The sequence below is a fragment of the Hippichthys cyanospilos genome, chromosome 2 (assembly GCF_059441005.1).
Source record: "Hippichthys cyanospilos isolate Australia breed blue-spotted pipefish chromosome 2, RoL_Hcya_1.0, whole genome shotgun sequence".
Taxonomy (NCBI): domain Eukaryota; kingdom Metazoa; phylum Chordata; class Actinopteri; order Syngnathiformes; family Syngnathidae; genus Hippichthys; species Hippichthys cyanospilos.
In genome coordinates this window covers 17,190,936-17,203,470 of record NC_142370.1, presented here as the reverse complement: position 1 = coordinate 17,203,470, position 12,535 = coordinate 17,190,936, and the positions used below count along the sequence as shown (strand labels likewise).

The window sequence follows — 12,535 nt, the reverse complement described above, 5'->3', positions numbered from 1 at the left end:
CTATAGGCTTAACTTGTTTTTGTCGCTTGAGAATAGATTTTCCTCCATGCGGCCCCTGACCCCAAATCAGTTTGATACCCCTGCTCTACACTAATGACTGCAGAGCCACACAGTTCAACTATCACCAGGTAAAACATACTGACGACACACTTCTTCTGTCACTTTTGTAGGGCTCTTTGCGAAACCCCGGAGCAGCTCTACAGAGAAAGATCAAAACTTGAACTGAACGTCAGCAAAACTACTACAGAGATGGCGGTGCCAATTTCCAGCAGGCAGGGGAATCTAGCTGGTTTATTTACTCACCACCAACCTCCATGGTAATTCACTAGAATAAAAATACCTCCTGAAGTTCTCTGCCAACACAAAGGAAATTTTCAGGAGGTGTCACCAATGGCTGTACCTTCTCAGAAAACTCAATTCCTTTGAAGTCAGCACCATCCATCATGACGACTTTCATTATGTCTTCCTGGAAAGTGTCATCACTTTTTCCATAACTTGCTGGTTTCACTCCCTGATTCTTCAGAACAAGAACGTATTGCAGCATTAATTTGATCCAAGATCGTTAGCTTACCCTGTCAGAACTCTTGCACACGTTTTTAAACAACAGTCACACAGACGGGCAGAAAAAAAAAAAATCACTCTTCTCATGAACAGTATTGTACCCTGCATTTCAGTGGCTCTCCTCCGGGAGGCGCCTCCGCTGCATTCCGTGCAGAACAGAAAGAACAACTTTGCTTTGTACAACCAGCAAATAGCATTTTTCACTTTGTGTTGAGTATGTTATATTGAGTTGATTTTTTTTTTTTTTTTAGTTTTTTTCTTTGACTTGGGGTAAATGACGTTTTATTGAATTGAACTGAATTGAAATAAGCTAAGTATATTCAAAGAAGTAGTATTACTACGTTGTCATTTGTTGTCAACATTTTATTGTTTATCTGTTTTAATAGTATAGTTAATTGATTCATTTTTTTAAACAATTATAAAATTGTTGTAAAAAGGTTTGTTACTTCATAAGCCGAGCGTTGATGTTGCAGTTAGATGGGTTACCCACACAGGAAAACCAGTGCACCAAAACCCTATGGCTGGGGAGTTAGCTGCACATCGTCTCTTGAAATAGCTGACTTACCTTTTTAAAAAGATTTAAATAACTTAAGTTGATCTCCAAAGTTAAGGCTGTACGTAAGTATGACAACCATATGCATATGTTACGAGACGACGAGACGGGGACAAATGTCGGTGTGATTGCGCAACCAGGTGCAGGGAATCTCTGAGACAGGAAATGCGTGAGATAAGCCAATTTTAATAGCAAAAGGGAAGGCAAAAGCAGGATGTGTAAAAAAACAAAAAACAAAAAAAAAACTGGACAGCCTACTACAAAGTACTGGCAGGGGGGTAAAACGGCAAAAGACATGAGGTGGCATGTAGAGAATGAACCAACAAAATGTGAAACTAAACAGGGAACTAAATACAATCAGCACTAATCCGGTAACACAAAACAGCTGGGCACTAGGAACAAGAGGCAGAGGAAGCTGATTGGTAGACAAAATGTGCAGTAAAAAGGATAAAGTAAAGACAAAGTATGTCTACAGGAAATAAAGAAATGTACCAATGATTCAAATACGTGAAAGTATTTAATAACTCCTCTTTTACAGTGAATGTTACAAAGAGATTTCTTGTAACACACTTGAAATTGGAATTTTGAGTGTGAAGCCTGTTTCCACTATCATGTTTGATCAGCAACAGGCTCCATTCTAGGTCGACGTCTGAGGGCCATTACTTCGAGCGTAACTCCGGCCCTCCGCGTTTCAAGACTATGGCCAAGGGATGGAAGAGGGAAGGATTGAAAGTACAGTTACTGTATAAGGTTTAATAATTGAAGAATTAACCAATTATCTGTACTATAATAATCTTTGTTTCAAATGTGTAAAATAAATACTTGACCCATTTGAAAAACTGTAGTACCCACCGCAAGCACGAAAAATAGAGGTAATAGTAGGGGCGGGGTCCTTCACAGATTTCACTTTTTGGGATTTGTTTTTCTGTCCCCATCAACCAGAAACACTGTATATTATGTCCTTCTAACTCAACACACACACGTACACACAGGCTCACACAGAAATAATTTGAAGACACAAGAGACACGTTGTCTGCTTTTCAGCCAAGTTTACTACAGTAATTGTTCCTCATCTACATTTGTCAGCACAGCTTTGTTGAGAACTTTGTCTTTTTTTTAAACTTCATTTAAAACACAGTCAAGAAAGTTTCACTCTGAAGATTATGATGCGGTTGTGGTCAACCCGGCTCCAAACACGCTTTAGGCTATATACAACACACACACTCATTCACATATTCGTCTGTTATGTACATATTGACGGAATGAGTAAAAAACCTATTTACATCTTGATGTAAGAGTCATACCAAACATATGGCCACTGAGTGATAAAACAATAAGAAATAGATATAAAACAAATACAAAAATAATCATAAATACTTGCATCAATAAACGGAATATGACCATTTTTAAAAAAATATCTCAAGTTAATAATAAATTATCACCACAGCAAAAACAAAAATCTGGTTCATTAGTGAGCGACGCCGCACCCCCAGCAAGTGACAACTTCTGCACATTGGCCTATCATGTTTGACATGATAGGGAGAGGGCTGGGGTGGGTGAGGAGAATGAACAGGTTGCGGGTAAAGGAGTTAGGGGGCAACACTGAGTTGTCATTTGCAGCACCATTAACGTCGCCGTCGACATCCATGAGTTGTATTACCATGACGACAACAACGATTTGATCTTTGCAGGCTCTTCCTGGAGACGATCTTGACTTGTGACCTCGCTGTGCTGTCATTATGTACATTCACAGAAGCAAGGAGACGGACGAGGAGTTGATCCCGCGGCACAAAATAAAACATGCAGAAACTTTTGAGTCTGTGTAAAACTCTAATCTCAAAACAATATTTGAGGACGTGTTTTGCTAGCTTTTTTTTTTTCAATCCGAAACTCTAAAAGGCAACAATTTGAGGACCTTATAGTCACCCAGGTCCCTACGATTTTTTTTTTTTTTTTTACATTAACGACGCTACTGTTTTTGGTGATTTGATTAATGCCAGGATATAATGCATTCAGAATAGTCGGACACTCTTCATTTATAGTGGGACGTGACACAACAAGTCTGTCTTTAGTTAACCCAACGTATTTTTGCAAAGTGGGATGAGGCTTAAATAGGCACGGGGAGAGTATGCGTCTCTGGAGATGAGTTTCAAATGTCAGACCTCAGAACTTTCTCTGGGAGTACTTGAAGGCCCTCAGGGGGTATGTCAGATTCTAACACAGGTACTTGGTAAATTTCTTTGAGCGTTTACCCTAAAACGATTATGTTTGATCCGAGTCTAAATAGAGAAAAATGTAGAAGTAAAGTTTACACTTGGAAGAGAGTAAATTGTACTCTTTTTGGACTGGGATCAAATATATTATGTGTTTTTACAACAAAATGTACTCCACAAATGTACTGAATTTGTGTTTTAGTTTATCTGGAATGAAAAAAAAATAATTGAAATAATTTTACTACAAGTACAAGGCTACTTCATATATATATATATATATATATATATATATATATATATATATATATATATTATAAAAAAATGTAAACTCGGAAATGGACGGGTTCTATATACTGCCAGAATGCACTTTACAATGGAAAAAAAAATAGCAGTCTCAATTTTTTTGGCACTTCTCAATTTAACATGATGTCATGATGAGAATGTTGTGAGTACAAGGGTCCGAAAGCAAAAATACAGCTCTGAGTAACTGGAGTACCTGTTTAACTGGGGTGAAGCATCAATTTATTTATTTATCTATCAGTTATTTGTTTTGAAAATAGCGATAAAAACTGGGATAAAATATGCATTGCAACACTACTGAGTTTGTATCTTTACAAAGTGATGATTGAAGTGCTTAGTTGTGTAAACATTCCATCATGTTCAGGCTGAAATGATCCTTATGCAAAATGTCCCTTCTCTGAAAAAAGCCTTGGCTTGTATAAGTCAGAATTCATCAAAACGATATACCCTAAACTCACAATTACGTCAAAAAATGTATCTTAGGAACAAAATCACTGTACAAACTCTTTAGTTCGTGATAAGGATTGCTGTGGTATTGTTTCACAGCAGCTATTTTCATCTTCGAACTTTCTATGGTATCAGTCAAACCAACCATTCAATTATCAGAATCAACCACGTCACTGTCCGCGTGTTTTCGAAACTCCACAAATCAGGAAGTAGTCACCTTACTAACCGAGAAAGGGACAGACTAACACAAATGTATTGACGCTAAACTATTTAGCTTTTTCTACATACCTCTGTAAACAGTTCTGCCATGATGGATGGTTGGACTAAAAAAAAAAACTAAACATCTAAAGGACATTTGGAATGAATGACTGAATACGGAATTTGTTTTTCTTTTACTGCTTTTAAATCACAAAAACATTATCATTCAGAAAATGAAAGTTGTATGAGGATCTCTTCAATGTCATGAAAGTTGTGAATGGTAGCCTGGAGCATTGGGTCTCTAGCCTATGAGAGCTGCCTGAACTTGGTGCATCTTTGCAACAAGTGCTTGTGCTAACGCCACTGTTTACTGATGCCGCATCTTTTTTTTTCTAGTAATTGTAGCTTAGTCAGTGAATAAAAGGCTGGTACGTGTTACCCTTTTGTAAATTACTCTGCCCTTCAAAAACGAATCCAACCTCCATCCTGGCATGCTAGCAACATTTTCTTTTGAGTGTGTTACCACTGAAAATATTTTGTATGTCAAAATCACAACGACACCATCCGTACATCCATTCTCCATAACCTTCGTCCACATTAGGTGGTGAGCTGGAGTTCATCCCAACCTTCACAGACAATGCAAACATACTGTCCCAATTCAAAGTGAAAAATGTTGTTAGAGCACACAGGGGGAACTATGATCCTCACCATGAATCCCTTGCTAAAATTCAACTTCAATGAACATTTAGACTCTGTCGAGTCACTGGTAACCTACAGTAACTACGTGTTCTACTAGCTTATATCAGACGTTAGTATTTACTTGACTGTACAACAGTGTGAGGCGGCTCTTGAGTCGCACCAGGCCTTGGTCATAAGATGTAAACACTTAATCCCATCATCTGAACCTACACAGACCATTGTGTAATACTTTCAGAGGTCAGAAGAGAGACATGCAATCGACTGGATGCAAGTTCTGATTATGTCTTCACTTGGTGAGACAACAGTCAAGATGAATATTACTCTCAACGTGAAGTTATATAACTAGACTCGATCGGAGGGGGAAGTGCCAATGATGACTGTATTTATAATAACTATATTTTTCACTGTGTTTGCCTTTTTTCCAGTCTAGTTTTAATTAAGATTAACATTTAAACTATGAATGAAAGGTTTTTTGTCAGCATATGATATTGAGCCATAATAATTCCTTGCCCCATTGTCACCCTCACACAAAATAGCCTTTAACTCCCTTTTTTTTTCTTTTTTTTTTGTAAGCGCATAGTAGGGAGAGGAGGAGAGGATTCTCCGGAATCTGGGGCTCATGTTCATATATCATCTCATTAATCTCATCCTGACATGCAGGATGACATCTAATACAGAACTTTTCTGTCTCACAATTAGAAATTAAATTTCTCTCCTCCAAGCAGTTCAATTAGACGAAGATTATCCGTTTCCGGCTCCCTCATCAGCCGACCGATAAAGTTTCAACTTGGACGTGGCCAAGCGGCGAGAGAGTGCCTACGTCAGAGATTGCGCTTCACATTTTACAATCAAGTTTAGACACCCATCTGTGGTGAGAAAACAGTTGACTATCCGTGTTCAATATCCAAGTGTCTCCCGGCAGGCCGAGCGCTGGGTCGATGAACAGGATTCGAGCTGAGCCTTGATCCCGGACTGCCTTCCTCAGTGGAACAGCCCCAGTCGGCTTAAACAGTGGTCTCATACTCCAGCACCTCTTTGCTGCCCATCATGCTACTCCTGTACTGTATCCTGGGGCTGGATGCTGACGTGGTCTCCAAAAGTAAGATAGTCTTGCGGAGGCGACGGTCAATGAAGTGAGCATCCCAGGCCGGATACCGCTTCCTTGGCAGGTCGATTCGGATCACGGGACCCTCTTGTGAGGAGGTCCGGTGGAGAAGCGCCGGGGAGGAAGAAGGGGACGGGCGCACCTGGAAAACCGGCAGGCAACTGTCCCGATCCCTTTCTCTGTCTCTATCCTGCTCCCCGGGAACCATGTCCCCCGTGTCTTTAGTTCTGGGTAGAGTCCTAGGAGGGCTGGTGATGACCATGTCTGTTTGAGAACCTTGGGACGGGGTGAGACAGGCGTCGATCACACCGACCACACCACTTGCACTCACTATCCCCTCATCCACGCACCCTCCCCAATTTGTGCCCAGAACCGGGCCGTCTGGATGCAGCCAGCAGTAGTAAACCAACATGAAGAAAGTCCCTAAGGCGAAGCTGCAGGCCACCAGGCACACCACCACCAGGGCGTACGAGTCAGAGGTGTGAGGACCACGGTACGTGTACCAGGCAGCTGTCAGGGCCACGTTTTCAACCAGCGTTACTGTGTAGTACACGGTCATGCGAAGGCGGCTGGGCCCTTCCTTGACGTTAAACCAGCAGAAGATGTAGATGATGCCCACCACCATGTTGTAGATGATCTCTTCCCACTTGGACATGCAGAAGTCAGTCTCACCTTGGATTATCCAGAATGTCATTATACACCTGAAAGACAGAACTACATTAAAGACCACAGAACGAATTCGGCCCATGTCATCTGAAACATATTGTTGTATTTGAACGCGGCATACGTAAAAGAGATTACGGACTACAATCGATCTCACATACAGTAGCCAGTAAAATAAGATATGATGCAATCATGTCATTTTGAGAACTTTGGATGTGTAGACCTTCAAACTCAAAAATAAAACTCAGTACAGTAGCCCATTGTGCGAACAAACAAACAACATAGCTGGTTTTTAACCCTTATGTGGTATTCTGGTCTTTTGTGACTCTTCTGATGATGGAGAAGAGTGCCGTACTGTATACTGATATACTTTTACCTTAGTGGGCCTTCCCCTTGGGATATCGTGTAAATTCATATCTTGTTTTCTTGAACGCTTGTCTATTTTTCACATTTCCTCTCTAGACACCTATTACTTTGCTTTTTATAGCTGTTGACTCTGCTGCTTGCAAGACTTCACAGTGAAAGTTGCAGTACATTATCAAACAGTTACTCAAGTATTTTGTGATTAGTAGTGTTCTAATTCTTGAGATCATCCTTGCATGTTGTCAAGGCCACTTTTTAAGGGTCTCTTGTCTTAGTCTCGGACAGGGTGGAGTTGGGATTTTGTTTTGTTGTGATTTCTCTTTGATACTGTATAAGCAGTCTTGGTCTTGTCTTGTCTAGACCTCCAAAAATCTCTGTGGTGATAGTCTCTAGTTTCAGTTGGTGTGGTCTTGACTACGACAACTAAACTGATTAGTGACCCTTAGAGGAGTGGTTGCTCTCTAGCCAGCCACCGCCGCAGTGAGATGTTTGCGTTGGATTTGTTTTTTTGTTTTGTTTGGTTTTACACGTGGGACAATGTGATGATATTGAAACGTTGTGATGAAACGTTATGGCAATGTGTTGGTAAAATCCAACTCTCTTGTCAGACAATCAAAAGGCATCGTACTAACATGAAGAGTATGATACCACTGGACCATTTGCAACAAACAAATGATGACCTACATCTTATGTTAAATGGTATTTCACTGGGATAGCTCTTTTCCACTTACAAGCTACCCAGAGCGCTTTCCACTGATTACTCATTTACTTACTGATAATGCAGCATCAGAAGCAAGTGGGGGTTCAGTATCTTGCCCAAGGACACTTTGACATGGTTACAGTAGCTTAGCTTGAACCCACAAACTCTGGTTTATGAGACTATAACCACCGATCCCTCATGTCCTCTCTAGACCAGTTTTAACTTGGCACCTGCCTTTTAGTCAGGTTAACAGATTAATCAATTGATGACAATCATAGTGAAAACATTACGTTTAAAAATGGAGTTACTTTATTTTGTTTAATCTCTAACTTCTGCTTTCCGAATGGTCATTTGATCCGTTTTCATGCATCGGGCTTCTTGCGCATGCATCGGTGGGGATGGGAAAGAAGAGCGCAATCATATGCTGAAGTGAATACTGATTGGAGTTTTTAGGTGAGATTAAAATGAGAAAAACTAGATCAATTAACTACAGGTAATTTTTTCAATCTATGAACAACACTCAACAACATTTTGCTAAAACTAGAAGAGCCAGCATTTCTGAGTAACAAAACGTATGCAAGCCATTGCACATTTCTTAATCGAAAGTGGGTTTGCTGTGACGTGTGGTGATGTGGCACACCAGTGACTGACGATGAATATTCCAAAATAGAGCTGGAAGACGGAGGCAAAAAGGGCAAAAGCCACAGTTCTGGCCCCGATGGTGAACAGGTGCCAGAGGATCTGGGCGATGACGGCCTTGTAGGACATGGGCAGCTTGTCGTCACGCGAATCCCTCAAAACCTTCTGGTAGGATGCGATCATCCAGGCCAGGGACACCAGAGAGGCAGAGGCCGACAGACCTGTACCGAGGCAACAGACAGTTTACGTTAACCTAAATAAAAGTGACCATCAATTCCCTTGAAGGATGACAGTTTGGTTTTCTACTTTGTTTATTGGATGACACTTGATTTGTCACCTGTCTGCCACGTTTGAAAAATCAAGATGGTCAAGAATTCTTGCAGTAATTTACCTAGCCACTGCCTATTCTTGCTGATTTTTGTCCACATTCACTTCGTCTTACTTATTTCGGTGACAAAAAACCCTCCAATATTTGAACAGGGAATGTGTGGACTTCCTATATTTAATGTAGATAATACCTGTGTTAATATATCAATTGTATAAGCATTTATATTTTCAACACATTTGAATTAAATTGGTCAAACGTTCATGAATCTGACATCATTACATCGTCTCACTTTCTCATGAACCTCAAGCCTCAAGGATCACCTGTGCATGTCTCACCTTGTAGTGGGAGGATGGTGTTTCCATGGATCATTATGCTTAGCTGGAGGACGAGTTGCGGCGCCGACTTGAGGAATGCCTCCAGGAGGCGAAGCATAGTGATGTCAGCGCTCTCGAACATCAGGCGCCAATGGAAGCGGCGGTGCGACCCGTTGCTGTGCCAACGACTCTGGGCACCCAGATAGAGCGCGTGGATGTACCTGAAGATGAGGATAGTGATAAAGGTAATTGCTCCATTGGAAAATGTTTTGAAGGCCATTGATGCATTGTTCATGTATGCACTATGATCCGTGACGCCATTAAACCAGTACGTTTATCCTCCGAAAGTACTAGAACAATTAGGTCAATTCCTTTATTTCCGCCGTAAACTAAAAACAACCTCAAATGACCAGATAAACGTTTCAACATTTTTGCATTGCTCTACATTTTTGTGTTGAATTTTTGTTATGTCCCGATCTTGACTATTTTGAGAACCTTTGTTGCAATATCAGTAAATTGACTCACGATAAGCAACGTATTTGCAACTAAATATTAATTATTGTTCACTTCTTTTTGTCTTATATCATGATCTAAACCAATTCTTTTCACTTTTGGGTTCATATCGCATCCATCCATTGTCTACAACCGCTCATCCTCACGAGAGTTGTTGGCTTGCTGGCGCCTATCCCAGCTGTCTTCGGGCAAAAGGCGGAGGATAACCCAAACTGGTTGCCAGCCAATTGCAGGGCACACAGGGACGAACCACCGTTCACAACTAAGGACAATTCAGAGAGTTCACTATACATACCAAACTTGTTTTTGAAACGTGGGAGGAAGCCAGAGTCCCCCCGCGGGCATGGGAAGAACATGCAAACGCCACACAGGGATCTGGAATTGAGCTCGGGACTCTGAACTGTGAGGCGGATGTGCTAACCACTCTTCTACCGAGCCGTCTTGTTCATAAACATACATTTCGCTGCATTATTTACAACCTGATAGGACGCATGCTATTCTGTCGCTTTTTAGTGTCTCATACCATATTGACAATATCAAAAAATAGGAATCTGATAGGAACCGGTAAAGAGAGAGAAAATGCAGTAACAGTGGCAACATAAGATGGCGGCCCTCTGGCTTCCGCTGCGAGGGGCCAATTTTGTTTGTTTATTCATATATATGTAAGTCCATGACGAGAGGATGTCACAAAAAAAGAAAGGAGGAGAAAGGAGGATGAGTTTGATGCACAACAGCTTTGAGAGGAGGACAAATGAAAGAAATAGATGAGAGAAGGAGTTAACACCATTCCCCCCCTCCCATACAGTCCATCTTGTGAACCAAGTTATTTTGTCCAGCACGTTATGGATTTGCTCCCATGACAACAGTGGGTCAATGCCCATCTCGATCAATGTCATTTGCAATGAGTGAATTTCTGAGAAAACAGAAATAGAAGGCATTGTGAGAATACACACATTTGCTGTGTAAAACCATGTGATGCGAACCATGAACCTCAGAATTGTGAGGTTGACATGCTAACCACGAATACCCCCCCTCCCACACACACACACACACACACACACACACACACACACACACAAAGCACGATGAAAAGAAGGACACAAGGGAGATAACTTGGATCACTTGAGAGGAAAAACAAGAGAATTTTATGCCGGAAAGAGGAGATGAAGGTGTGGCAGAAATAGACATGAAAAAATGTGGGTAGCAAAGGGGAAGACGGCTGAGCTGCCACCACTGCCGATCCGTCACAGTTAATGGCGCACTCCTGGAGAAACGGAGTGAGGATGAATGGACAGGATGAAAGAAAGGGAGAAATGAATGATAATGGGCTCATAAAAGTGATGAATTGGGAGAGTCATATACTTTTGCGCTTTCCGCTTTTCAGCACTTCCCTTTTTAAAAAGGGCCCCATATCTTGTAATGCAACTTTAGTCCACTAGAGGCATCGTTGAAGCAAAATTCCAGATTCAACCACTCAATCAGGTTTGCTGCTACATTTCTGTTTCAAAGCCAAGGAAGAACACATAGCATGTCGTGATGGACCAGTGCTTCTCGATTATGTTTTGCCATATATCTTGCTTCATCACTTCAGAGTTTAGCTCGCTCACTGGCGCGGACTAAGCTTATACCCGTTGCAGCAATGACAGTACATTTTCACTTCGCTGTTAAGGAACGGAGTGAGATCGTCAGGGATGATTGTGTAAGCATTTAAAGTGGCTTTCCCCATTGCGGGTTCAAATTGCATTTAGTCGTGACAAATATTTCTGCCTTTTTCACTCTAAGTAAAGCAACATCGAAGGGAATTATTTACGTCTTCCACTTTCCCTCACTCCGAAAAACCCCGCTTTTGTGCGCACGTGATAAATAAATGAGCTAATCGCAAAATATTCATCCAAAACGGAAAGCAAATGGTTCGTCATCAAGACAACACAGCATTTCAGCACGTCCACAAAACAAAAATAAAAGAAGATAAAGTACAAAACAAAGTATGCAAATTAATTCACAAACGCATGTTACTGACATACATTTAAATGAATCGCAATATTGTGTCTATTGTACTAAATCAGTGGTTCTCAACCTTTTTTTCAGTAATGTACCCCCTGTGAAATATTTTTTCAGCCAAGTCCCCCTTAGCCAGTGCAAAGCATTTTGGGGTGTGGAAAAAAAAAACCAAAAATCTTTTAACATGCCATCAGTGTCCGATTTAAAACCTTTGAAACAGCTAACTTCAAACTTTAGAACCTTTCCAAACTTCATTTGTTACTGGTCCGCAGAAAGAATGATCTGTTATCAAAAAGAACATAAAATTCGTTTGATGATCTTGTATTTTCCTCAAACATTGAATTATTTCAATCATTATTTTTAAAGTATTTTTTGTATGTTGTGGGTTTGTTTTATTTTTATCTCGAGTACCCTCCAGGAGTTCCTTCAAGTACCCCCAGGGGTACTCGTGCCCTCAGTTGAGAACCACTGTACTGTTGTTACAAACAGTCATAACTGATAATGTTCCCAATATGCTCACAGATGAAGCAACTGGCACGTTTCATGTTTCCATACTATCAATTTAGCTGCTCACTTGAAATTGTTCATTTTCATATCTTGTTTGTCATAAATGTACTGAGAAATATTCATATTTTTCATTTGGGCAAGTTTTTCACATAATATTTTGTTACTTTGAAACAATAATATAAAAGCGATACCGTTTATAGTTAGCATAAAAATATATTTTGCTAACAAGTCAAAATCATTTTTTTAATTGAACTGGATCGTTTTGAATCGAAAATCGCCGAAAATCCAAAAGCGATTCTTAATCGAATCGGAGACCCCGAAATCATAATCCTTTAATTTTTACATTAATAAATGATGGATTTCTCCAAAACGGATTCTATAAACTTCAATCGTACCATCCGGTGGCAACAACAACAAAAAAGTGTTTGGCG

The 12,535-nt window shown here is 40.5% G+C and overlaps 1 protein-coding gene across 1 annotated transcript in view; it reads right to left on the bottom strand.

The window, feature by feature from the left end:
- Nucleotides 1–2,236: 2,236 nt before the first annotated feature.
- LOC148427612 (XK-related protein 7-like) overlaps nt 2,237–12,535 on the bottom strand; it is a 30,599-nt gene continuing 20,300 nt past the window's right edge. The window contains exons 2-4 of the mRNA XM_088408447.1: nt 9,105–9,304; nt 8,443–8,662; nt 2,237–6,777 (exon numbers count right to left, since the gene is read on the bottom strand). Of these exons, the coding sequence (XP_088264573.1) occupies nt 5,976–6,777; nt 8,443–8,662; nt 9,105–9,304 (1,222 nt within the window). The 3' untranslated portion in view covers nt 2,237–5,975. The remainder of the gene's footprint in view (nt 6,778–8,442; nt 8,663–9,104; nt 9,305–12,535) is intronic.